Raw genomic sequence first — 27,766 nt, 5'->3', positions numbered from 1 at the left:
CATTGACTATGGCAACAGTACTTCATCTGGATGAGATTCTTCATGAAGTGTGGCACACAGAGTACCAGCAACAATTAGAAAGATGATATTTCTCTTGCAGTGCTCTCTATTGCCAAAGTTTTTAATGTTGCAGCTCAAGACACCAATAAGTAGAAAAGGTTGGTGGAAATACCTGAAACATTCAAAAACAAACAAAAAACCCCACCTCCTACCTATACTGGATGAGTTCTTTATGTCCTTTCTATGTTTTTCTTCTTTCAAGTTTTCTGGTTGTTATTTTTCTTTTAAAAAATCAGTTTTTTGTTTTGTTTTGTTTGTTTTGTTTTGTTTTTTAAATCATCTTTCCTGAATTTCTGCTGTAGATGTTTATCTGGTTGAGTTTGTGTAGCAGCCAATCTCTCCTAGTTCTTAAATGTAAGGATAACAGATAACAATTTGTCTGCTTCATGAAAGCTGTAAGGAACTAGGGAAAAGAAAAAAAAAAAATCAAAGGTATTATTTTCTTAAAGACTTTTGCCCAAGTGGTCCTCATAAAAATATGTAATGTCCTCTGAAAGGCTATTTAATACACGTTCCATTTTTTGTCACATCTAAGGCACTAAGCTTTTGCTAAAAGTTGCCTTCTTTACAGTGCAAATCTCTTTGGAAAAATGCTTTGCCATGTTGTGTACATCAAGACAAAAATTCTGTAAGAATCAGAATTCATGAGAGCAGACCTGAGCCTGGGTCAGGGCATGGTTCACCTTTACAAGTGTGAAGGCTTACAGTAGACACCTGCAGCTCAGTTGTCATTTTGGGCTCCTTATTTTAGTCTTTGGAGAAAGACAGGCACTTCTAGGGCCTGGCCCACCTTAATTTAGATGAAGTCAGAAATTCAAGACAGGCACTTCTGGGACATGACTCACCTCACCTGTCTTTGCTGACTGTAAAGCAAGTGAAGATAATATTAGACCAGTTGTAGACTTCAACTGTATAACTGAGATGAATTCCACCCTTCGGAGAAGAGATTTTCTACTATTGAGGGATGTTTTCATTTAAAAATATTAACTGCATCATGCAAATGAAGTATAGATTGTGCGTGTTTTATATCCAAGCTAAGAAAGATGGAGTTAAAAATTGCATCAAATGCAGGCGGCTGCCTAATAACTCCAACTAAAGTGTCACATTTGGAATGTAGAAACATGACAGGTGAACACGTGCAAGCCGTTGTACTCAGTGCCATTAACTCCTAGAGAATAAATGGAATTTAATATTGAATGTACCAATAAGAAAAAAATCCTGCAGATATTTTTCTATCTACAATCTCGATTATTGTTAGTGCTGACTTCCAAAGCTGCTCTGCATGTTTGTCCCCTACCTGTCTCCTGTATAAAGAGAGGTTTCACTGGAAATTTTAAGAAATGTCTGAGAGATCGTGATTCTGTGTCAGTGTATTGTATCAGTTGGTGGTGGTTGTTGTTGAGAAACTGTTTGTACTCAAGCATGGAGTTAGACTTTTTTTTAGTAATTTTTTTTTTTTTTTTTTTTTCTCCCCAAGGAATAGAACAGTTTGTGTAGAGAAAGAAAAGGTTAGTCAGTATGATTTTATAATCCTCCAGTTATTTAACAAACCAATTAGAATGACGACTTGGCAAAACCAACTTTAAAGTGAATTAAGACTATGCCCCAGATGTAGCCCATGCTTATACAATTATTATTTTTTAAAGAGCTTACATCAGCTTTAAACTAATCTATGATCCAAGAATTAAAGTGTAAGAAGTAATAAAAATTGTTGAAGCAGGAAAGATCAGAAAAGAACAATAGTCCTAGATGAATTTTCTTCCTTTCTTCAGCTTCAAATTTCTGATAGAATTAGGCTTAATTTAGTTTCTCAGACAGCAATTCCTCATTGTAATTTAGAAAGAAAAGAACATGCCTAAAAAGAAGCAAGCGTTCTCTATTTGCCGTCTAACTTTATCCGGACATAATGACTATATACTCTGAAGGGTTTATGTTCTGTTCTATGTTGTGTCTACAGTGGGAAGTTAGAGAATGCTAGGTGAGAAAATTCTGCTGACCAGGCCCTTAACTTCTCAGTCTTGTGCTTTTTATTTTCCAGTGACCGAACACGCAAGGAAGCTTATTTCATGCCAAAAGTAAAGTTGCCTCACACTTGATGCAGCTTGGGTTAATGTGTTTTGTAGAAAAGCAAACACTTTTACAATTTTAACATTTCAAATTAACTTTGAAAATGTGCTTGCAAACTAGGAAATAAAATTATAAAGCCAAGCAGTTGGTTACAAAAATTCTTCCAAATGTTCCTTTGCTGTTTGCCACTAAATTGTGAAAAATTAGAAGGTGCTGATTATTAAAGGCACAAGACATTTTATTTCAAGGTTTCTTTTGCTTGCGATTTCTTACTATCACATTTGTGTTTTGAGTGGAAGAGTTATTTTGCATCTAGATCATGGCTCCAGATCCCATGCGTCTAGTTCAGGGAATTTGAGATCTCTCTGAGCCTAGATAGGGAATTTTTGTGTTACTCTGAATAAATTAAGGCTTTGTTTTTCTTCTAGAGAGAGAGATGGTATAACAATACCTCCTTACTTCCATACTATTTCTCTGGTATCCTCTTGGGTACTGACAACAGAAACTCCATCTCATTCTGTGTTATATAAAATCTAGGACACAAGGAACATGGTTTCACTGGGGACGTATAGGTGTTACTGTATATACTAATAACAATTAATAACAAATAAACCAGCTCTCAATTTCCAAATCCTCACTCTCCCTACAACTGTAGCATTTAATAGTTTGGTGCTCTAGCAGCCAGATTATAGTGAGGTACTTCAAATGTGAGAACTCTGAACATTAATCTGGAAGGTTCAGACTGACAGCTGGTGATTTATGAGGTGCTCAGTAGCAGCGAGCCTGCACTGTAAAGAACAAAAGGAAGATTGTAAGATCTTGTCTGCTCCATAGATACAAAGGAAACTGCTAGGAATGGTGTATTTTGAGCTTGAGTTTTTTCTTATCTTTATCTTTAAAGAAAATAATTAACAAAGAAAAGACCAGTAGAATCGTACTTTCTACTGTTTCAGGTACCTTGCTGTTCATATTTAGAAGGATTTTACAAGTATACTAGTCACTAAATGGTGTGCATAGATAAAAACAAACAAACAAACAAACAAAAACCACAACTATTTGAATGCAGATGCTAGGGGAGAAATACACCCCTAATGCTCCTCAATGAAATTTATTTTTCATTAAGATTTTTAGGCAGAATCCTAAGTTGTTACCTTCCACTGTCTGACCAGCATCTTGTTTGTTAATATGGCCGTGTACGAAATGAAATTGTAATTGCACCAATATTAAGGCTCTGTGCATTGTCAACTCAAATGAATAGTCGTTTTATTCCTTTCTACTCTGTGCCTTTGCTTAAATAGAATTTAAAGACAAGTATTGCTATTATTAGTCCTGCATGTCTTGTCATGCAGCTAAGTACAGGCCACTATTAGACTGTGCTGCTTGCTTTGGAAACAGAAGACATGCTTTAATTGCTTACAAAATCAAACAGAGCTTTCTTACTTCCTCCTGACAGCCAAATGGATTTTGGTCCTCTATATGGGGTGTTTTATGATAAAAAGAAGACAGAACAGATAAAGCATTATATTGTCTCCTTAAGGTAGCTGGTGACTGAATGCAAAAATATTAACCTCTGTGATCAGAACAGCCTGTTGTGTGTTTAGGTGTCATGAATGCTGAATTGACAAGCAAAGGTTCTGACTCCTCAGCTGGCGTTTATCAGGAGAGTGCTATTGCAGTTGTAGGAAGGATTGTCATTTGCACTGGATAATGGCTTCGTGTTTCTCTGAGCATTTCTGTTGATGATTACTGCTACTGGCTGCATAGGCTGGATTAAACCATTAGCAGAAAGGATGAAATATTTAAAAGGGAGGGGAATCAAATTCCAATCAAATTGTTCTTTTCTGTTGCAATTTCTGTGGGCTTCAGTGAATGTTATCCTTACTAAGAACAAAGCCAAGTACATTCACTGAGAAAGGAATGAAGCTTAACTGTACTGTCCACTTCTGATCTCACTTTTCTCCTTCCATCTCTTTTTTTCACAGGTAAAATGAAATGACAAAATGAAATTAAAAAAATATACCTATATCTGTCATTAAATGGCTCTCCTTTCAAACCCTAAGAACCTGCATATTTCATACTGGTCACAAATAGCTCAGACAGTGCTCTGCTTTGTTTAAAATTATAAAAGAAAAACCACATGCTAGAGGTTGAGCAGGGTGGTGTTGCTGGTGTAGAGTGCGAGATAGTGAAGAGGTACCCCCCCCTTTTTTTTTCTTTTATTTTTTTCTCTCTCTTTTTTTTTTTTTTTTTTTTTTAAACTATTGACACAACTGATTCACTTTTCTGAGCGTGGTATTTGCTACCCTTTCATAATGATTACATTCCAGGGGATGATTTCCAAGTACAGTAGCTCTTATAATAATAAGATCTATAACATTCCTTGAGACAAGAAAAAATAACAACCCTTCAGTTTAGGATTCTACCTGTAATAAGGCCAGCCTGTATTGAAACAAAAACAACCAAAAAAAACCCACCCACAACAAAACAAAACAAAAAAAAGATTTTATTGTAACCTCTTTTAAATATACAGCTAGAAATATCAAGTCAGGTGTAGCTTTTTTATATGATGGCCAGTTAACTACCCCAGGCTTTGCATATGAAGCAATTGCATTTGAGTAATTTAGATATTTGAAGCTGAAAACATTGCATAAAACTGATACCAGTTCTTCCACGATAGCCATTTTAAGCTCAAACAGAACATAAGGTTCGTCAGGTCTGGCCTTGAATTTTCATGATCATTCATTTCAGTTAGGATTTGCATTTCTTAAATGACCCCACAGCAGCTAGCTCCAGCTCAGAGATGTTTGTTTTCTGATTTGGTGGAGTAGTCCAGTATTGAGGACAGCACTTGCTAATCCCGAGATTAGCACTTTGCTGTCATAGGAAATGTGGTTTTCTTTTTAATAGTGTGCTAGCTATAGCAGAAAACTGTGGTTTCTGATGGTTTTGAGAATGCAAGATACCAGTATTTGTAAAGGTATATTAAATTGTAGACACTGTGACCAGAAAAGTCCCTGTGTCTGCTTACATAAACTACTAGTGGAAGAATATGAGAATACTTACCCAATCTATGAAGTCTATCATCAATAATTTGAATAAGATTTGTCTTTCACTATAATCAACAAACAAAAGAAAATAATCAGCTAATAGAAGCTTTTAGAAATAAAGTACGAGTGACGTAAGAGAAATGAACAACTCGTTCATCATGACCATGTTGGCTGCCATCTCTGTAGCGCTAAACACTCTGCGAGAAGACAAATACTCTCTGCAGCACAAGTGTGACTGAGTGCCTTTAAGGCATAGAAAGTGCTAAATGACCTTTCAGCACTTTAATCACTTGACTGGGTTGAAAAAAATTTAATGAAGGTCAGACAACTGGAAAAATATCATAGATGATAGTGTAAGTGGCAGATTCTTGACTGCTATGTGCTCTGATAGTTTTTTTTTTTTCTTTCTTTCTTTTTTTTCAAATAACAGCCAGTACATTAGCACAGTGATAGTAACAGTATCCTAATGAACTACCTGGTGCTACCTGGTGCTAGGTGGTAAAGATTGGAGATTCTTTAAAGCAGCGTTAGCTGTAAAAAAAAATTAATAATTTAAAGACCTTCTTGGTGTTAATTGTTTTTGTTATTCTGTTTGAATGCCTTTAATCCTGTTCCCACTGTATACGTCATTGGTATAACTACAAGTGATTCTGAAGGCTAGTTGTGGCCTTTATAATCTGGGCCAGAGAAAATAGTCAGTTTGGCTGTATGCTGCTTTCTGAAAATGTAGTGTCTTTGTTGGATTCCCCTGTGAAGTAATATCAGGAACTGTAATCCAGTTACATCTAGACCTTACCCGTAGGTTGCTTATCCCTATACAACATGTTTTAATTAAAGACAATAGGGAGCCTCCTGGGTAATTTTTTGTGGGCATGAATCAGGTGATTCTGTGGTCCGTACTTAAAACAAAAAATGTAGAAAAAAAAAAGGCAAGTAGCTGAGATGAAAGACTGAGCTATCCTAAGAGTTTGGGATGAAGCTCTATTAGAAACTGTAGGCAGGTGACCTGTTGAAGACAGGCTTGGAAGGAGAATAGAGCTTAGAGGTTTAGGCTTGACTTCTAAGTGGAGTGGTTGAGTGTAACCCTAAGCAAGTAAGTGAGCAAGCTTAGAGGGTTATTCTGGACTGAAGAAAGCGTGAGTTACATTGAAATTACATTAATAGTTTTATCTGAGTAGCTTAGCTGGACCTGAAGAGCTTTGCCCTCTCATCCTTAACTGTAAAGCTTGAATGCAGGTTTATTCAACTGGGACGTAATTGGTTTTAGTTCAGTTTTTTTTTTTTTTTCTTTCTTTAGTTTGTATTTTATATACAGAAGAACAGGGAATTGTCCACTACTGCCAAGAAGATGATAACCAAGAGTAAAAGATGAATCACAAATTAAGTATTTGTGCGTAATGTATCCAAGGCAAGATGATATTCAGTTTTTGGTGATGGTTGACCTGGTTTTGTGCAGCTCTGCAACTAGAAATATTGGAGATCATAGTGCTGAGATTACACCATTTGTATCTGTTGGTACACCCTTCTGGCTCTGCCTTGCATGGGCATACTGGCACAGGTCAGTGTTGGTAACTTCTGAATTTTCCAGTTCTATGGTACAGATGTGCCTGTACTTTGCTTATGGGATCTATTATTTTTTGATATTGTGGGGATCCAGTTTACATTTACATTATCTCATTTCACAAGACTACATTTACATATACATTATGACTCCTTATGCTGTAATTTGAGAGTTGCTTTATTGTTCCTTTTCTAATTGGTACAATGAAAGCAGTCTGTAGAAGCGTTAATATTAAACATCAGAAGACAGTTTTCTAAGTAGAGCATGCCTGCATCTGATGAGCCATGAGAGAGAGTTGCAGGGAAATAGGTCTATGCTGGCATTAAAAAATAAAAACATCCCGCCTTATTTGAACAGAAAGACAAATGAAACATTTGCATCCTTGGTAATTTGGATGCTGGCAAAGCAGCCTTGTTTGTCAGTCCTTTGACTTCAGACACTGTCATATAATTTTCACTCAGAAGAATACGTACCAAAGAAAAAGGAAGGCAAAGTATGTTTATTATTTCTTTACGTGTTCAGCAGGAAGCCAGTGATTTGTTATTCAGACACATCACATTGTTATGCTATGCCATGCAACACCACGAAGTGATAGGTCTTGAAAGATGAAAATGTGTCTCTGTGGGACAATGACTCTCAGGGTGTTCATCTATCAGTTTGCATGCGTGCTCTTACTTTTTACAGATCAAATATGAACATAAACAGTAGGAGGCTTGTTCCTAAGATGAAATATGTAGTCATAGTGTCCTTAATATTTTGTGTTCCTCAGCACAGACTGAATATTGCTGTATGACACTTGGGATCTGGGCTTCAGAGCAGCTTGTGCAAATGTTGCCTTCAGTTTCTGTTTTGTAAATTCATTCCTTTTGCTCCGCTTCTTTTCCACATCAAATATAACATTATAGAAATGAAGCTGTGTCAGTTCCTGGATTCAAACTTGGTTAGAAGCCATGTTGTGGACAGGTCTAAACGTATTTTCTACTCCGTTAACAGGCTGGTATCAACATGCTGTTAAGTCATTATTGTGATGTTTTTGTATACTTGATTTTTTTTCTCAAATCTTAACTTCTTGAATTCATGTGACTGTGTGGTAGCTTTAGTTTCCATTCCAATCTGTTTCTAGCCATTATGGCTGCTGAGAAAAACTGGAACTCAGAACAAATAGAGAAACTTTTTTTAATAAAATAAAAACTGTTGATTGTGCTAACCATCATGTTTTCTGAATATGTGCAAAATCCTAAAATCTCACTGTTTTGTGTATGAAGTTCTTCAGATTCAGAAAGAACTTGTTGAATGAAATTCAGCCTGGAGCAGACATTGTACAGAATGTTTCTGTACCAGCATGAGTACTTGAACAGGAATGCAAATGAGCAGAGACCTTTAGTTAGCTGTCTCCACAAGGGTGAATTTTACCTAGACTGTGTGTTATCCCAGAAGGTAGAAACAGCTGCTGTTTTTGTGTCATAAAATAGAAAGTAACTTCAGGGACTCAAAGTCACTCAAGACCCAGAAATGGAAAAAGGACAGATGAGGGAACGGCAGATTGCTACAAATCACAGTCTCTGGTTAATGTCTTCTGGGCTGTTTAAACAATTTTGCAATTTTTACTAAATACAAACTCCCTGTGCTTCATTGATGAGAACAGCATGTATTTTATTTTTATGCCCAGATCTCACTGAAAGCCAGTGCCACCTGGCATAGACGCTGTCTTGAAGCTTTTCTTGTTCAATTCATTCAAGGCTTGATTTTGCAGCTGCTGCTGCTTTAAGTGCCCCTCTCTCAGGATTCTGTGTCTGCAAACTGATTCTATAAACCTTGCTCGAGAACTGCAGAAAGCAATCTTTCAAAAGGAACAAGATGACATTTCATGGGAGACTAGCCTTCAGTAGGATCTTGGGAGAAGCAGAACCTACAGGGTTTTTTTTTTTTTGTATATTTGTTTTTCTTTCTCTCTCCCCTCCTACTTATTCTGTAGCTTCAAAAAGAGCATTTGGGAGAGAATGATTTTCCATACCCTCTGCCTCCCCAGGGAGGAGTTGGTGTAGTTCTGAAAGCAGTTGCAGTTGCCTTTGCATTACAGGCTTGGCTTCATTGACAGAAATTATCTCTTCCTGAGGGAGCAGCTGGGACTAGGGGGAAACACATCACATGTGCTTCTTCTAATAGAGCTATTTTGCTTTTTGGGATTGTTAGATTATTTTTCCAATGAGCCCTTTTACCATATGACTGCTTCCTAACCTCTGTGGCCAGGTTAATGTGTTCAGCTGGGTGTCATCTTCCATTATGATACATAACAGCTGTGTCACTGGAATAAGCCGATGATGTTTTGATAACAGACATGCCCTTCCACATCTCACCTGAAGGCTGGGCAAATAAAAAGGCACGGCAATTTTATCTGCTCCAACATAACAGTTAAGCACCAAGTGGAATGTCTACTGAATTATCAGTTTGTGCAACTGTGTTGCAGCTATTTTGCAGAAAAGCACAAGGATTTTCTGTAGTTAATGTGAACAAGGGTGGATCTTAAACTCTGCCATCAGTCACGGCCCTAATGGCCTGAGAAATAAAGGAGAAACTGGAGTGAAATGGGAAGGCTAAATTAAGAAGAGGAATGTCCATGGACAAATAACAATATCATTCCAACTCTGATGAAGAAAGACAGAAGCAAGCCTACATGCACATGCTTGAAGACTTGCTTTTTTGCTCTGTGCAGTGTTTCTAAGTGAATCTTCAGTTCTCCTAGGAAACCATTATTAGGCTAATTGAAATGCTGCTTGTATGTTTAAAGCAACAAATGCTATGGTACATCCTTAAAGCCTTTCATAAGATTGTATGAAATTCTTACTAGGAAGCCAGGTACACTATCTATAAACTCTTAAACAGCATGAGATCTAAATTATAAATGTTTCCAAAGCCAGCAGACTTCCCTTGTATTTATGCAGAGTATTTTAATGGTTTTACGATGCTGCCCAGCAAGATGAGGGACTCAGTCAAGAAGTGGGACTCAGTCCCAGAGTGGTGACATTTTTGCAGGGAGATTTTAGCAATGGGAGTTCTATTCTCCTCTTTAGAAAGCAAATGGCTCACAGAATAGTTGCTTTCACTGCTAGTATATTCTTGTCAATTGAGATACTGTTTTGTCTTCTGTTTGAATGAGAACATGGAACTAATAATCTTTTAAATCTTTATGCAGCTCCCTCTCTCATTGAATGTTTTAATCATTCACACCAAGCAGCCAAATTCTCTGGTGCATATGTATGCTGTATTGAAAGATAATGGATGCATATGTTAGAACTAAATTTGGCCAACAGTCAGGGAACTTGACTGAAGGAGCTGATTCTTCTAAGCACTAATTTAAAAATATTGCTAACAATAGCCTGATATAAACTTGCCCTCATGGGTGTACGGGATCTTAGAGGCTCAGCTCCAGTATGCATTAAGTGGAGAGCCTCTCACTGACTTAGTGGACATTAGATCAAGCTTGAATTGGTTTCTTTGTCTCTACGTGCCTCAGCTCCCCCCCCCCCCCCCCCCTTTTTTTTTGTCAGCTGCACTCAGATATCCAAGAATTCTTTTGCAACACTTATGTGTTCATTTCAGTTTTTACCCTCCCACCCCCAAGTTATAATTTCTCATCTGTAACACTTTCGAAAATAACAAGACATTTCAAACAGTTGTACACATTTTTGCTGCCCCTGTACACTGCTCTGTGATATTGGAAATTAAAAACATTCCCTTACGTTTCCTTTGTGTGTCTCATATTTGCTGTGAGAATGTGAGGTCTAGTTTGTTGACTCCGTTTTATATATATTCTGTACAGATGCCCACAAAGGCTTATGATGTATCTGCGTCATATGTTACGGTAAGGTGTTTGCTCTCCCGCCTGAGAGAGCCAGAAGCTGTGCGAACACATGTGAAGTAACAGACGTGTCTCACCAGTGCTTATTAGCTCCAGCTCACTCCAAGCTTGTAAGTGCTAGTCAGCTCACAGGCTGCAAAGAATTTGCTGGCATCTCCTTGCAGAACGCTCTCTAGCACCATCGCTAAATAGCTTTTCAGGATGCTGCCCTGTCTGTGCTTTTCTGAACAGAAGGAAGTGAATGGAAAAGAGTTTGGAGGGAAGGATACAAATTGTACCCAATGTGATGCTCATTAAGTGCGCAAAGTACTCCTGAGTTAGGTTAGGGATGCTGTTATCCACTGTGAGTGGTATTTTGCACCAAAGTTAACATCTTAGTGGTAGTTGGATGGGAATAGTAAATATTTATCATATGTGGCTGTTGAGCATCGTTATCTGTGCATAAAAATTGTTAGTCATTTGTGAAGAGAAGTTTAGAGTTTTCTTAGCAAACCTGTGAAAGGGGGTTAATAAACAGAATAAATAGTCTGCAGGGTGTCAGCTGGGTAGAGGTGATCTTGCTAGCAAATTTGTTTATCTATTTGCATTTGAAGCATTTGAAGAATGGATGCTTGTTGCTTTTTAAAATGTTATTATTATTATTATTTAGAAAAGATAAAAGACTGTCCCACGCTGGCTCACCATGAAGCTTCAGCTGTCTGCCAGCGACTTCATTTTCATGCAGAAAAGCGAGTTTGTTTTTACACAGATAATTCTGGCAAGTTTCTTCTAAAAAAACCAGCAAACAATCTTCTAGGCCCGCGCTCAGAGTTCACTGCTAGAACATCTTTTCACACAGTTGTTTTCTGACCTCAGCTGCTTGCATTGCACAGGAGGCTTGGAAGTATCAAACCTGTGATGCAGTGCATCTGTCAGGCACATAACATTGTCACTCTCTGTAAAATACCTAGCCTATAGTTGCAGCTGTAGATGGATGTTGAGTCTATATGGACAAGCAGTTATGAAGTTCATTTTTTTATCCATAGAAATTACTTAAAAATAATAATAATGGTGAATTACAGAGAGGCTCTGCTGTACTAGCCATGTTGTTTTTATTATAACCTTATCCTTAAAAGGGATGTGACTGAGGAGCAGGTTGCCTTGCCTCTATTATTATCCCACTACTGATGAAAGATGCTGGAGCCCCCAGGCCAGCGCATGTAGGGCCTGAAATAGGAAGGAGGTTAAGTATGGAATACTTTTTTCTCCTGGAAATTCAGAAAAATGAAATGACTTACTTGAATTCATACAGTATGTTTTTGGCAGAGCCAAACCTACTTTTTAAATATAAGAAAATCTTTCTTCATTTATGTCCATAGGGACTATATTTCAGAAAATATGCTTGATTTACTATTTCAAACCTCTTGTAGTTTTTGATATGCTATAGTAAAATTTTATGACCATTTAGAAGTTACTTTCACATGTCTAGAAATAATATTTATGGCAAAACAGGTAGTTCCCAAATGTTTTGAATGCATTGAAAGTTGGTTCTGTGAGAGACCAACAGACTTTGGCTGATGTGCCATCATAAGCTAATGTAAATGAATTTGGAAGTAATAGTAGATGAGGACTTTCAATATGGTATGATAGATAAGGCTGGCTCCAAGCAATTAGACACAATATTGGACTCCTCTTAGTTTTGTTTGTTTAATTTTCGTAATTAATATAAAGCATTTTCATCTTCTGATCCCAAGCAAGTCAGCAAACAGAACTAAATGTGTGGGAAACTGGGATGCTGAATGTACTGCCATTTTTAAAAGGGTAGGAAACTGAAAGCTCTTCACTACTAAATCTAGAATATTTCCAGTATTTGGAAATTTCTTATTCCTATAAACATAAATCCAGATTCTTGGGTGGTGCCAGTCAACACAATTCCTTAGGAACATGAGAGTTTACCCTGTAGAGGACTCGGCACTGCAGTGTCAGTCACATAACATCACCCAAAGTCCTTTTGGAAAATGAAGGCTGTAAAGTTGGAGGCCAGTGAGTCTGGACTCCTGGAGCACGACTGTGGCTCTGGACATAAGCATAGCAGACGGTTGTCATTAGTGAACTGCTGTCAGGACAAAAACGGTCTGCTCAGCTGCTGTCACAAAGGGAGAGCTTGGGGGTTGTAGGGTACAGGCTACTGCCCCTCTGAACTGTGTCAGAGGCAGTTGGAGCAGCAAGATGGAGTAGAAAACGTGAGCATACTTTGAAAATTATGTATTTACTCTCTTGGGAATTAGGAAATTCTGCTTAATGGCTTGACAATAAACATTTTTTAATGAACTCGGGTCTGTTTTCTCCTACAGATGGTGCTATTTTCACATGAAAAATCTTAAAAGTTTGAAATGTCAAATAACTTCAATGCAAATTCATTTTCAACCCAGAGGGGAAAAAAACAACAACAACAAAAAACACAGGATGTTACAAGGACTATTAGAATATGAAGGAGCATTGCTCTGGTAGTGGATAAAAATCAAAAGGAAGCTTCATAGTAAGCTCCTCAAAACCGTCCCTCTCCATTTTACCCAATCTGAGCTCTGAGGTGCTGTCACAGTCTGGAATAGATTCATATAGTGCTGGGATTTGCTCCTGTGAAACTAAGTTATATTAGTAGGAGTGCACACATACGGACAAGTGGAAAATATGGCTTCCAGAACTTCCACCTCTTGCTGTTTTCCAAGCTAGTTTATCCATCCTTTCTTCCTCCGCCTCTCACTTTTTTATTGCATTGAATATCCTGCAGTCAAAGAGGGGAGTTATTGGAGGCGTGTTGGAGTGTTCATTCACCAACCCAAGAACTAAGCAGATGCTAATGTTCACTTGAGAATCAACTTTTATGTACCAAATATAGTGGACAGAGGTCATATATCCTGACAGCTTCAGAAGTATTGTGGTGCTCACTCCTTTTCAGTCTTCTAGTCCCACACCACAGGACCTGGGTGATGTTCATTCCCCTTAGAAAAACATCTACAGCTGTTTCTGTGTTAGGCAGGTGTAAAGCTATACACGAGGACACTCCCCATAAAAACAGTCGTTTGGCCCTCTTATGCCTTTAGTACTTTTTATTCTATCCTGTCTTGAGTATATACAGGAATTTTCAATCTCTAAGAGTGCTACAGATACAGAGGGCCGTTATAATATGGGGAAAGAAGATAATTTGATGTCTATATTACAAAGCCAAAAAAAGCATTTGTAGATTTAAAGTCAAAGTACATTTTAAAAAGGCAGCAACAGCCCATATTGTGTTTTCTGTCACTTTCTGAAAAGCCCATTCTTGGTGCGTACTGTGAACAGGTCTTGTTGCTGATTCAGGCTCAGGCTGAATCAGAAATTTGTCAGGAGAAATTTCCGATACAGGACCTGAAATGGCAACAAGGCAGCACTGATACTGGGAGGAGTTGCCCTTCTCTGAAGTCACACAGTGGGAGAGCAGAAAGGAAATCACATTTCTCCTCATCTCCTCCTTCCAAACCAGCAAGATTTTTTTTATTTTTGTATTTTATTTTTTTTTAAGTAAATGTGTGTCATGGGCTGGCAGAGGCTGAATGTGTCCCTCTGTGAAGACAGTCGCTGCTGGAAACACGGTGCTGCCAGCAGAGCGTGTGACCAAAACAATACAGTTTTCTTTTTTTCCTTTTATTTCTCTTTTCAGAACAACTCCAAGATGTTCTGTATACTGGCAGGCAGGAGGAAAAAGAGACAGATGGTGTGACAGTGGGGGAACAGTCTATTTCAGCACTAATAAAAATGGGACTTGAGATCCATGTATGGCAGAGAAATTAGAAACTTGGAATACTAGGGGAAAAGGGAGACTAGAACTGACCTTTCAGTATTATAGAGCTATGCAGTGATGGCTTTTCTTTTGCACTTGAAATTTACAGTTTTATTTTCTCCTCCCATGAAATATGAATAAAACCAATGGTGGTACTGATGTACAGTTTAAATCCTGTCTTAAATAATATTGGCTAAAATATAATTTGGTTACAGAAGGTGAAATGTTCTCCTGTTCAAAAAGAAGGCTTTTTCCATCTGCATCATTTTTACAACTGCTTGTTTTGCATGTTTTCTTCTCTTAAGTATCCGAAAAAAGGAATAAAAATGGATGTTCCCCATTCTGTGAACTCTGATGGGTTTGTGCCAATTCACCTGTCTTGTGGGTGTAGCAGTCACAGGGCTTGTGAAGCTCTGAGGAGGCAATAAAAGCTGGGAAGGAGAGAGGCTTTTGCAATCTCTGCGGGCATTCTCACTGTATAGCTCTGTTTGATTTGAAGATTATCTCCTTTAGCATTAGATTTAGATTAGATTAGATTAGATTTTAGCATTAAATTTGTTTTATTTTGAGGGCATGAGTAAGGTTGTAGTTAACATGGTCTCTTGGGGATCATATAAAATAATATAAAATAATGGGGTTTCTTGTTTAGTCAATCATAAGGTCTCACCTCTGCCTTTGTATTGAGGGATTTTATGTCAGTCTGCAAAGTTGGTAGTCCTAGCTACTAGACAGGATAAAGTTTGTCAAAATGAAATTAATCTTCCACCTGGAAGTGCTTTTATGGGTCAGCATAGCTAGGCCTCTCTTAATTGTTTTGTTTGATGGAACTCACTTTTAACTTTCCTAAAAGTAGTGCATCTGGAAAGAGAGAAGGAGGGAACAATGTACACAGGTAAGACCAAATAACTTGCTACGAAAGTACCCACTTCTGCAGGCTGATATCAACAGTCTGTCTTCTCATTGCTAGGAAGGACAAAAAATATTTCTCATCTTTAGAAGTATAAACACAACTCATTTCCTGTGACCATCATTTGACATCTTGGATACAGCAAAATGCTGTAATTAACATTTAGGCTACCCCTAAGAAGTGTGTAGTACTTTGAACTTAGAGAAGTGACAGGCCTTCAGCTGATAAAGTAAGTTGTTTCCAGAGCAGCTACAGACAAAATTGTAAAATTATTCCACATGTTTGCTTCTGATTCAGTTCTCTTACTGTCACCAACAAAAGTCTGAGAAAAAAATATGTTTTTTCTACACTTTTCCCAAAAGTGACATCCCTTGGAAAGAAATGTCTGACTTTTATGGACAGCCCCACTAGACTTGGCAAAATTTGAGATGTTGACAGTAACAGAATGAATATTCCTATAGGGGTGATGTCTGGCATGCTTCTGCCATGCTATGCCTGCAGAGATCCTGAGTGCAAAGTTTCCTACATTTTTAGGAGTTTCCTGCAGTGCTCTGTTAACTGCGTTGTAAAAACAGATGTGTGTTGTATACAACTGTTCCTAAACTGTCCTGGTTCTTCAAGGATGGCTGAGAGGGTACAAAAGAAATTGTGTGGAAGGAAGGAAGCAACAGAAGCCCAATTCAGCTGTCATGAAAGTCTACAGGAATTTTTCCATTGACTTAACAGGAACCGAATTAAGTTGTTGGTGAGAGGCCATGTCCAAAAAAACTCCAGACCTTCTCTTCTATTCCACATCTGCAGTGGATCTGCTGAATTTATTAGGAGTAAAAATCTAGGTTACAGCATATGGAAAATAGAGGGGGTGAAGGTTATGAGAAACCCCCAACTTATTGATGTGGGAGTGGAAAAGTCCTGCAAAATGAACGGTTTCAAATATACTAAAAACATAACCCCCCAAAGCCCACAAAGCCTTCCTGCATTCATAGTCACTGACTTCATCAGTTTCACAGCATTACTTTTCAATCAGCAAACATCATAAAAACAGGAAGGCAGATTTATGGCTGTTTATTAGCCAGCACCATTACTGTATTTACTCTAGTGTGAAAAAGGAAATCAAGGAAAAGTGTTATAAATCTTGGTGGCTGCAACCCAGATGCATTTATTTACTTACTGGATACTTCACTAGTAGCTTAGCAGATGCCTGCTAGTTTACACATATATTTTGAGCATATCAGCAGACTGCTCTAGAAGGATGGGTGTTAAAATTCTGCTGGGGTCTGTTTTGGGCTCTGCTAGGAAGAAGTTAGTGAAATGTGTTCAGTTTAAGTAGATAAACTAGTTACAGAGGAGATACCAACATGCTAACCAATCAATGCTTCTTTAAATGGAGTGTAATTATAAATACACAATCTTGCAATAACAGGAAAATAAAGATCTGGCTATTAAAATAATAACAATAAAAGCAAAATGCCTGTCTTATTGAACAGCTAATATCTTAATGTTCAGAAAGGAACCGCAATCCTCATAAATCTTATCCAAAAGCCTGGAGCTGTAATATTCCCCTTGCTCTGTGGGGTGAACGGTATCAAATATGGAGCTCTGTTTCTGGCAAGCCAGGCCCCAAGGTGGTACTTTGCCATTGCAGATAAAATTATGGTTTATCCCAAGAAAGTATGTCATCTGACCCTGGATGATCTATTTCTATCTGCAGTCAGAAAAAAAAATACGTTATCTGTGAATATGGTTGTTTTCAAATGTGCATGAATTCTTTATAGAATGCATTTTTACTTTGTTTAAGCAAACTGCCTTTTCTTTAAATATCTACTTCACAACAGCAAATGTTGCTTTGGCTAGGCCTATTCTTTACATCTTCATTATCTATAAAAATCTAACTAATGAATGGAAGTGGAGTTGAATGCTTAGGCATTAAATGTCTCAAAGATCTATTTCATTTTTCAACTTTTTCACTAGAAGCACAGATTATTTTATTTTATTCAGTTTAGATTTGTGGTCAAATGTAAAATGCTGCATCTAGATTTGTGTTCAAAGTCCAAATGTATTTTTCCTGAGGGAAAATCATGAACCCATTTGAGCCAATTGAAATATTTCCATTGATGTTTGGTGAACCAGGAAATAAGTTAATCCCAAAACCTAACTGGTGCAACATCTCTATAAATCACCTTGGTTTTTATAGTAGCTGTTGTCTTTTTCTACTTACTGTTGGCTTTTGTTGTTAATGTTGTTTTTAAACTGAACAGTAAAATGCAAAGAGATTATAAATTATAAATGAAGTTTCAATGAGGCTGTTGATTGCAATGACTAAAATCTAATTAAGCAGTTTAAGATCTAAGTGATATTATTATTAAAGAGTTACGTTAGCAGAGCATTTGATCAGCCTCTTAATTTGTTTTATGTGAATTATGCTTGTAAGATAATGTGACTCTGAGTGACATAAAGATCAATTCTTTTTCTTTCCTTTTTTTGAGGGAGAACTAGTATGCTATGTTTAAATTGAAATAAATTGATGGAGAATTCTTAGGGAAACAAAAGCATTCTTTTGGCACCTTAATTAACTTTGACTTCACATAAATACTAGTACTGACTGCTTTCTGTGGGTTTGATATGACACTGTATAAAGCACTTATATTTCTGTTCTTGTTTTAAAACCTGTGTGCAGATGGCTGTGTACAGATACCTGTGCGCTTTTACACAGATATGCTGATTTGTTATGGTGACAAGCTAGTTACCACTAGCCAGTGAGATGACTGTGCGTCACACTACATTTTTGCCTGTGAAATCATTGTAAACATCTAATTGCATGCATGTTTGGTTTTTTTCTTTAAAATATAGTGTAGTCTGTTTTGAAACCAATGAAAGTCTGTTAGGATGTGCGTTTATTATTTAATTTATGAATACGGTTAGTGCAAGTTTATGACCAGACTGGATTGCTTCCTGTGTCATGTAGCTAGGTACCAATCACGAGGACTAAACACTAGATAAACATGTCCTTCTTTATGGGGATGGGACCTATGCTTGGTGGCTCTGGGAGGCTGTCTGGAGGTTCTGGCTAACATTTGTACTCCTGACTTTGTGAATTCCATCAGCCTCGTCCTCAGCTGTCAGGTGCTCGCTGAACAAGTTTGTTCCTCAGTTATTATGATAGGAAATCAGGCAGGACTTAAGTCTATTAAAATTTGAGTGCAGTGTACCTGTTAGTTGTTTGAAACCAACTGCTGTACTTGAGTGCACAGCCTGACTAGTTGAACAGCACCACGGGGAAATGGGCACAATTGCAGGGAGCCAATCCTGCTGCCAGGTTATAGACACTGTTCTTTGGGCACTGCTGCATTGCCCCTAGTTTGGATGAAAGGGCCAGGTGCCCCATGCAACAGCGCTACCATCAGCCTTCTACCTCCCACAGACATAGCTGGGACTCTTGGATCAGCTCCTGAATCATCTTGAAAAACAGCTCTGTTTCTGCTGCTGCCTATGCTCTCCCTGTTTGCGGATATCCAGTCCACAATGATTTTAATTCCATGGAAATAGTTTTTCAAGGGGTGTCTTACAGCAGATGGTCTCTGGCAGGGGAAGACATCCTTCTTAATTCACATTTATTTTTAAACATCCAAAACGGAGAGAGGAAGAGGGGGAAAAAAACAAATCGTGGGGATGATGGAGAAAGGTGCACTTAAAACACAGAGAAAGACTGACGGTGCCAAACACTGCAGAGGAAAGAGAAAGTCATGAAGCAAAAAATGACACTACGAAAGGAAGCACAGCTGGTTGATTCACTCTTGTGCTGTGCTATTTGTGTATTTTTTTACTTTTGTATGCAATAACCAAACCCTTATGCCTAACTTCATGTCCTCTTAACTTTGTTGTGCCTGTTGTCATGTGGTTCACTCTGCATCATTCCTTGAAAACAATCTCTAATGAGCCAAAATGTACAGTATTGTTTTTGAATACATTCTGGTTTTTCTTTTTATGTCTAGGATGGAAAATTACTTTTGCTCTTGAACTGGTTCAAAATCTTCCTCCCACACTGAGGAGCTTGGAAGTGGGTTTGGAAGACAGTGTTTTCTGGCTGCAAGAATCAAAGTGAGATCCAAAGGGCAAACATCTTTAAATATTTAACTACTAATAACCTGGTTCATAAAACTGACTGGGTGTTTATGGAAGACAGTATTGCTACTTTATGGTACTGATCCAGCAGATGCAGTTAATCCTGTATTTTAGAATACAAAAAATGTACAAAAGTCATTCTGGACAGAAAAAAGAAATATTCATCTCAGCAAACTGCTTTTAAATATTGATGTCTCAGCAGCCTTGCTATGTCATTAGCAGTTTTTTCTTTATATCTTGAATTTAATCAATATATATATATATATTTTGAGGTTATGATCAAGTAGCATAAAACATTTTACAAATTCTGTTTGCATGTGATATATTTTGTGTTCTCTGAAAGCTCCGTGTCTAACATGATCCAGCAGACAGCGTTAGTAACTACTGACAGACCAGGGCTAAAATTTAAAGGTAAATGACCGCTTTTCATGTTTCAAGTTTTAAGCATTAAACTAAATATACTTTAAAGAGATTTAATTTTCACTGGGAGGAACTGAATTCCTCCCAGAAGTCAGGCAACCACTGAGGCCCAGAAATCAATATTTTCTGTGTAAATCACAAGAATCCCATGAGAATTTAAAGGCTTACTGTTTCCAAGACACCTTGAGATTCTTAAATTCAGGTACAATAGAAGAATTGTTTTATTAGTATGTAAAGTGACATGTTGATAGATACCTATCTTCTGAATGGTGGTTTCAAATATTAAATGATGATTATCCAGAGCTCCAAGGCACTGATTCTTTGAAAGGGCTTTCAATTTTGTGGGAGTAGAATGACAGGAGGCTGTTTGCAGCTGATTAATTCTGAGCTACTGATCTGTAGACTTTTTTTTTGTTCTTGACAACTGGTATAATTTAAGTCCCATAGAAGAAGAGACCATCCAATCTGAGGGCAATAGAGAGCCTGGTTGAGTATGAACTCACTTCACCGTGCTCCCTGCCTTTCCTTCCTTGAACATCTCCCAGCTTCAGAGAAATGCTCCACCTCTCTCTTCCAGCAGCCTGCAGGGAAGAACTGTTGTGTTTGCTCTGTAGGCAGACTATAGGAGACATCCATATCCTACCAAGTATAGGATGTATTTAGGTAAGATGGACAAAGTGGGAGAAGAAGGAAAAAAAAAAAGTGTAAGGATAAAGAAATGTCCATACTTACGGAGTCCTAAGGTGTTATTCTAACTCTCTCCACCCTTTCTGTACCTGGCATATTGACTAATGTTATCTTGGACATGACAGGTAAAATAGTGATTTCTACAAGAAAAAGAACATGTCCCAATATGACTAGTACAGCTTGAACTTTTAATTTTAGTTTTTACAAAAGTATCAGTCAGCTACACAACCCCTATGCATTTTTGTCCCCTCTAAAGGTCAGATACCACTTCCTCTTCATTATGTTATTTGCAGCTTCTGCTTGAAAATTTTCATGTATCACTTACACATCTGTAGGGCAAAACATTGCTTCTAGGCATTTATCACTCGCTTGCAGTTGACACATAGTCATAAAGGTGACCTATTTCATATTAACAATCAATTTCCTTTCATTGTCACCACCAGGATATGTTCTACCCTTTCACTTCCCTTGTCAGAAGTGTAGATTTAGGGGTCAGATTGAAGATTCTTTGAAGGTAAAAGGATGATTGTTTGACTCTATGCATCACTGAATTCTGTCAAATTTGTTTTAATGCTGAAGAAAAATACCCAGGCGTTGCTTTCTAACAGAGAATAATGTAACACAGTCAGAGTTAAGTATCAAACTTTGTATGCAATCTTGGTAAAATTGTTTCTGTAATGCAAAGAGCTTTATATGAATCTCATAAATTTCAAGGCATAATAGCAGCTTATTGGAGTTCTTTGTGTGATTTCAGAGCTTTGTGTCTTTTATATTACTTGAATTATGGTGTTGAATCTTGGAAAAATTAATAAAAAATCCATTTTAAAAAGAGATACTTCTACATGTTACTGCAGTCTGTGTTATGCAAAAGAAATAGTATGCATAAACCTACCATGTTCCTGACATCTGTTTGAATTGTTGAGCAAAATGGTCTGTGTTCACATTTTAGGAGACACAATAATTCACCAAAAGGTGCAATCTGTCTTTGGAGAACCCACAGGTTTGTCACTGAATTTCATTATCAATACAAGGCATTTTTGTGTGAAGTAAATGCCTTGAAGAGGGCTGTCTGCAGGAAAAGAACAGGATAATCTTTAGAATAAAGATACTTCTCTATTTCATAGAAATCCTCAACAGCTGATCAAATTTTAGCTGTAGTGTGTATTGGATTAGAGTTTATTTCTATTTTGGAGTTTTAAATGCCTTCCCCCTTCTTCCCTAATATTCATTCTTCTCAAAGCAGTTGAGAGTAATTTTTACTTCTTGTTCTAGTTTTATCTGAATTCAAGTGATGTAGAAAATCATTCCACAATAATGTTTGCCTAATTTGTATTGAATTCCCTCCTGCTTTATTCTGCTAAGATAAATGTGCACAAGGTAATTTGAAATATATTTTTCCAATAGTAAGAACTGTACCCATTTAATGTGCTTATCTGGGATGTGAGAGATCCACTCAGGTCACTGGCATAAATACTGGCTTGCTTTGGTTTTGTTGTTCTTTACAAAGACAAGTGGAAACTGAGAAAGTCCTGTTGCTAGAATAGCAACAGATTACACAAGAAAATTCTCATATACAGAAATTTTAGGGCTTGGGAAATCCAGCTCCCATTCTGCACCTCTGTTCCTAATGCAACACCTATATAGCCTGATGTGGTTAGTCATGCTGCCTGCCGCCTTCAGGATTTATTCCACCGTTTTCCACTGGCCTTTCTGAGGGTTAATGTGCCAATCAGCTTGAGTTAGCACACCAGAAACTGGTTCTGAACAGAAACATTTTGCTTAGATTGGGCAGACTTTTTGCTGGAAATTCTGAATTAGGAACTTTTGAAGTAACCTTCAACATTGGTGTGAAGTAGAAAAGCTTGCATTGCTCCCTGCTTCTGACAGTGGTGAGACATCGTTGCCAGCATGTGGGCCCTGAAGGATTGTACTCTTGGTTGTAGTTGGTTTTAGCTTTGACCTTGGGAAGATCCTGCATATGAATCACTTTGTTTTCAGTTCCATGAATTCATCTTAAAATTATGAAACAATAAACAGTGTGGCAAAGGACAGAACATTTGAGAAGGAGACAAAACAAAAGAAGAAAAAAACCAATATTGCTGGAAGCAGCAAGGCAGCCACAGAAGTGTTTCATCAGTAACAAGACAAGAAAAGAATGTCTAAAAATTTCAACTTTTCTGAAATCAAAGTAAAGGGAAGGAAGTATTTCTAAATCTACAAGATGCATATAAAGTTTTTTTAGCCCACCTGCAGCTATTCTGAACTTTCTAGATCTAATGTAGACAAGAGCGAGGTCACCTGGAGAACTGAGAGACATAATACCGTACATTTCTACACTTGCATTTGTGTACATTCCTTTTTTTCATTGACTAAAAGCTTCCTGTGTTTCTGGTCTAAAGATCTGAAAGCAGACACCACCGCGTATGAAATACTAACTGTAATCTATACTTGAAATCAAAATATGTGTAGGATAGAGAATTATTTCTGATGAATCAGAGAAAAGGTTCCTGCAAAATGATTTTGAATATCTATTGTGATTTCATTGGTGTAAAACTGCCATTTTTTTTGCATTGCTGGCCAAAGGCACAGCAGAATTATCTTAAATTTGAAATGTTCAGGCTAGTGAATTTTAGCAGTGGGAGGAACTAGATCTGCTTTCCTGTTAGTGTGTAGTTTGGTGTGCAATGAGGAAATTTTCCCTCATTTATGGGGACAATCTGGCAGGAGACATAGCAGGCAATAATACAACTGAAGGCAAAAAGGTAAAAGCATGAGTTTGGAAAGAGGCTCAACAAAAAGCTTTTCCTGTTTGTAAATAATGGGAATGACTCCACCCTTGATAATGTTTACACCTGGACTTCTGCCAGAGCTGGTGCAAGTAGGAACGGTCTGTTTCTCTATAATGGTTTGAAAGGAACCCGGCCCGTTATGAGGCCCTATCTCATCACATGGCAAGTTTCTTAGCAGCTGGTCAGAGATGTGGGTGAGGGAGACCTGAATGAACGAGTGTTGGAATGAATGAGAGACTACAAATGTTACAAGCTTTGTGGTTTTCTTGGCAGGCACCACAGAGACCACAAAGTACTGCCCACTACATTGTAATTTTGATGTCATAAGATTGTTTATGGTGTTGCATTTGGGGGAGTGTTTATGACTCAGTTTTATGTGTATCTTTTCTGGCATCTCTGTTAAATTACAGAACTATATTGTGCTACAAAGTGAGGTGCAAACTGGGTACCATTAGAGAAATGTATGTATGTTGTGTTATAGGCAAGACACTCTTTATGTGACACAAAAATAATAATTGTAAAAATATTTTTATTATTCTTTTTTCTTAAGCCTTCTACTTTATTACCTTAGGTTCTACAGGTCACTGCAAAAGCAATAAATGTTAAGATAGGTATGCAATGGGCCAACATCCTACAGCCTTTTAAAATTATTTAAAATCTTTAATTAAAGAGAAACTTACCTGAAAGCCATGACATGAAGACATCTTCAGACACAAACTGGCTCATATCTTGAAATGTTTCACATTTACTCCAGCAAAGTTCCTACTGAGGTCAGATGCAGGGGAGCAGTTCTGTGTGCCTCAGCTGTGTCTTCTTGTTTCCAGGTGTGTCTGTATCATGTTTAAACACACAACAAACTTTACAGTCTGAAATTTTATGTAGCTGCAAATGGAGAGACTTGCAAAATCTGTGACTTCTTAAGCGTTTGCTTTTATTGTGTGTTCAAATACAAACAGGTATCTACCATATTTTTGATGTGGAGAAGCTTAGAGATATGTGGTTCTAATTGTTCCATTCACGGTATTTATTTATAGTTGCATAATTAGTACTGGATTTTCATGTTCTAGCAGTGTTGCAATGAATGTGATTTGTACTATTCTACATCACGCCAGAATAAGAACAGATAAGACTAGATCAGAGCAGATCATGTCTAACCGTTGACATAAATAACAAGCATGATAAATGTTATTACATCAACTCGATTGTATGTATGGATTTAGGCATTCAGCTGCTGTGAACAACTAAGATGGGATTCTTCTACACATATTCCTAGTTTAACTGAAGATGTACCTCAATACTTCGTTGCTAGGGTTTAATCATAAACAGCTTCAGAGTAATTTCATTCATTGACTTTTCCTCTCACTCCTTTTTTTTTTTTTTTTTAACTTTCAGGAAAACATCTGAAGTTTTCTGGTTGTGAATTTGCCATCTCAGCATTCTTTGCACTTTCCTGATGCTTTGTACTCAGAATTGGGTCACATGCAATTTTGCAATGGTACAATAGTCCTTTTATGTGAGAATCACCCCTGTGCAACTTGCTTCCTCTGCATCTTCAGTTTCAAGTTGATAAATAGAAAATGCACTAAGCTCCAGAGTAGCTCCATACTACTTCTGCCAAAATCTGCAAAATTATTGCTTCAACTACCCTGGTTCTGAAGAAGTTAACCAGAAACTTAAACTTCAAAGCTCAGATATTACTCATCTGTAGCGTGTTATTTTCTGTGGCACTGGGGAAACTGGTGTTAGATGATGCCCAAACCTCAGCTGCTAACCCCAGAAAAACAAACAAACAAACAAACTTTTCTTGTGGAAGCTAAAAGTTCTGAAGTTCGTTACAGCATGAGACGACAGCACATCTGATAAAACTACAAATAAACCAATTATAAAGCTAAGACTAGAAGTGTGCCATTACATTGGAATGACTATGGGCCAGCTAGTCTAAAACATACCTCTGACAGTGGTCAGTCCCAAATGAAAATATTGAAATTTTTCAAATGTTGAAAGAAAATTGTACAGCTGACAATCCTGGATTTGTGTGCTCCAAAGGGACCATCTTTCCTCACCTTCAGCATATAGCGACTAGCTCATATGGTCCAGCAAGAAAGTTTTGTCTGTGATTTTGCCTCTTTAGAGAGACACAAGTACAAGCTTTTGAACTCCACTAGATCTCACTCAATTTTCCTAAGATACTGAAGAGCTGTGAATGTAGTATGTGATCTGAAGAGAATGTCAGTGGAAAATCAGAAATCTTGAAAACTACTGAAAACAGCAGTAGCTTTTCTGAAGAGATTGAGTGCTGCCATGCTTGCTTACTGAAAGGAGCAGACTGAAGGGCCAGATGATACATGTCAGAAAAACTAAGACCCTTATCTTATACTTTGCAACATGATATATTGCCAATTTCCCTCTGAATGTTTAAGAAGCTATTGCAAAATATTTCCAACATAGACTGCTCCTCTAAAAGTCTGGGTGCTATCCAGGATCAGACTCAGCAATGTCATCATGTCAAAAGAGAGGCTGATCTTCAGGCAGTTCAGAAACAAGGAATCCCGAAATTGCCTAAGGTAAGCCAATCTTTGAGAAGCTCAGACAAACTGTGAAAAATTAAGATGTTCAGAGAAGTTGTGTAATGTTTAAGACAATTGCTAAATTATGATTGCTCATTTCCAAACTTTGAAGAGCCATTGCAGATATACTTGTGCCTTTTGCTAAAATTGTGACCAATGTCATACCTCTCAAACAGGTAAGAGAAAATAACAGATATTATGTGAGGGCAAAAAGGCACAGACATGAGAAAAGCAGGCTATAAAACATGCAAGTGATCATATGGGTGGACTAACATAGGCTTTGAACAGTAATGTTGACCTTAAGTCTTTTGCTGACACAAATAACAGAAATAATAGACAGTCTTAGCCAGAGTCTTTGATCATAGAAATGGAAGGCTGGCTCTCCAGTTTCCACTTTTAACTTGTGAAAATTTAACAGCTGATGGTCTAGGCAAGAGCTGGTATAGAAAAGACCTAGAGGCTTTTAGCATTGTGTGCTTTTTTTAAAGTTCAGAACTGCACAGTGATACACAGCCTGCAGTGCTGATGGATGCAGATGCTCACACTACTGAATGTATGCATTTGTGTTGCCTTTGGGTGTAAAGTGTTCCTCCCCCCACCCTCTGCCCAGTTTGGGTTGGGTTTTTTTTTGATCATGTCTTTAAGAAGAGAAGACCTTTGAGTATTCTTTTTTCTTTGAATAAAATATATTTTTTCCACCTTAAAAAATTAAATGATGTTTCAGAAATAGGAAAACTACCTGCCTTTTTGCTTACAGAGAGAATGTTTTCTTGAGGGATCAGATGTATAGAAGCTTTTACAGCATGCACAAAACAACTTATGACAGAATAACAAGCTGCCCTGTGCCTTCACAGCAGCTGGCAGAGTGAGTCATTGCTTCTGGCCCTGTAATGCAGACCTTGCGTGTCTGGGAAATAATGCCCAGCCAAGTGTGATTGCAAGCTATTATTAAGGCTTTATTTGTGCAATTGGTATGGTTGAGGTCAAACATCTTTCTCTCTGTTTTCATGTAGTGCTTTTAGGCAGCTTTCAATAATGATTCCATTATACCCCTACTATGAAGATATTTTACCTCTTCTACAAATTGCTGGTTAATTACTGAGTTGTTTTTCCCATCTGACTCTACTTTTGAGTAAGACAGTATGACATTGAGCCAGAAGCAACACTGACTATACAAAAAAACAGGGAATTTCAGCTTTGAGCTGAAAGTGAGTACAAGAATTTCTGGAACAGATGAATTCAGCCTGAGAGTTACTGTAGTGATTGAAAATGTGTTGTCTAGAAATTGAAATTATTTGGAGACGGTGGTTTACATGGGGGTCTCCAGGCAATGTGTTATGTTGTCTTTACTTTCTTAAAATGTTTTAGGTTTGTTTTATAAGAAGATAGAGAATTATTTTATTTGTAATATCAACCCACTCAGAGTTAGTCTGTGATTTACAGGCCATGTGATGTCTTGAGATACTCAATAAACCATTAGATAATTGAAGGGCTTATTTTTTAAACCCTGAAAATAAACAGGCTAAACTTTATGGACATCTATCTTTGGCCAGAGGTAGTTCCAGGGAACGCGTAGTACTTTGACAAGCTATTTTTGAAAAGAAAATTATTTTAAATGAGTTGCCTTCTAATGATTCTTGGGTTAGGGGCAGGTGAGCACAGTAGAACTGAATACACTGCAAATATCTGCAAATTGCACATTCTTCTTCCTGTTAACTGCACAAACACTTGGACTACATCTCTGTGTTTGTGAAGAAGCTAGATGAATGAAGCCCTGATCAGAAATGAGGACAGTAGGATCCACTACAGTGTTAAAAATAATGTAGATATTTTAAGTGTGGTTCTTCAATCAAAGGTATATTACTGGTATATGAAAAAGTT

The 27,766-nt window shown here is 37.5% G+C and overlaps 1 protein-coding gene and 1 long non-coding RNA gene across 2 annotated transcripts in view; one reads left to right on the top strand and one right to left on the bottom strand.

Annotated features, from left to right (window-relative positions):
• The window catches only part of C20H20orf85 (chromosome 20 C20orf85 homolog), a 43,723-nt gene extending 19,579 nt beyond the window's left edge, over positions 1-24,144 (bottom strand). Inside the window, exon 1 of the mRNA XM_035344066.1 lies at positions 23,999-24,144. Within this exon, the coding sequence (XP_035199957.1) occupies positions 23,999-24,009 (11 nt within the window). The 5' untranslated portion in view covers positions 24,010-24,144. The remainder of the gene's footprint in view (positions 1-23,998) is intronic.
• Positions 24,145-25,394: 1,250 nt separating this feature from the next.
• On the top strand, positions 25,395-26,593 carry LOC118176812. Its single transcript, XR_004755528.1, has 2 exons — positions 25,395-26,061; positions 26,251-26,593. It is a non-coding gene; the product is annotated as an uncharacterized LOC118176812 (long non-coding RNA).
• Positions 26,594-27,766: the final 1,173 nt, after the last annotated feature.

This window comes from Oxyura jamaicensis, chromosome 20 (genome assembly GCF_011077185.1).
Source record: "Oxyura jamaicensis isolate SHBP4307 breed ruddy duck chromosome 20, BPBGC_Ojam_1.0, whole genome shotgun sequence".
Lineage (NCBI taxonomy): Eukaryota > Metazoa > Chordata > Aves > Anseriformes > Anatidae > Oxyura > Oxyura jamaicensis.
This window is presented reverse-complemented; position numbering and strand designations above follow the sequence as displayed.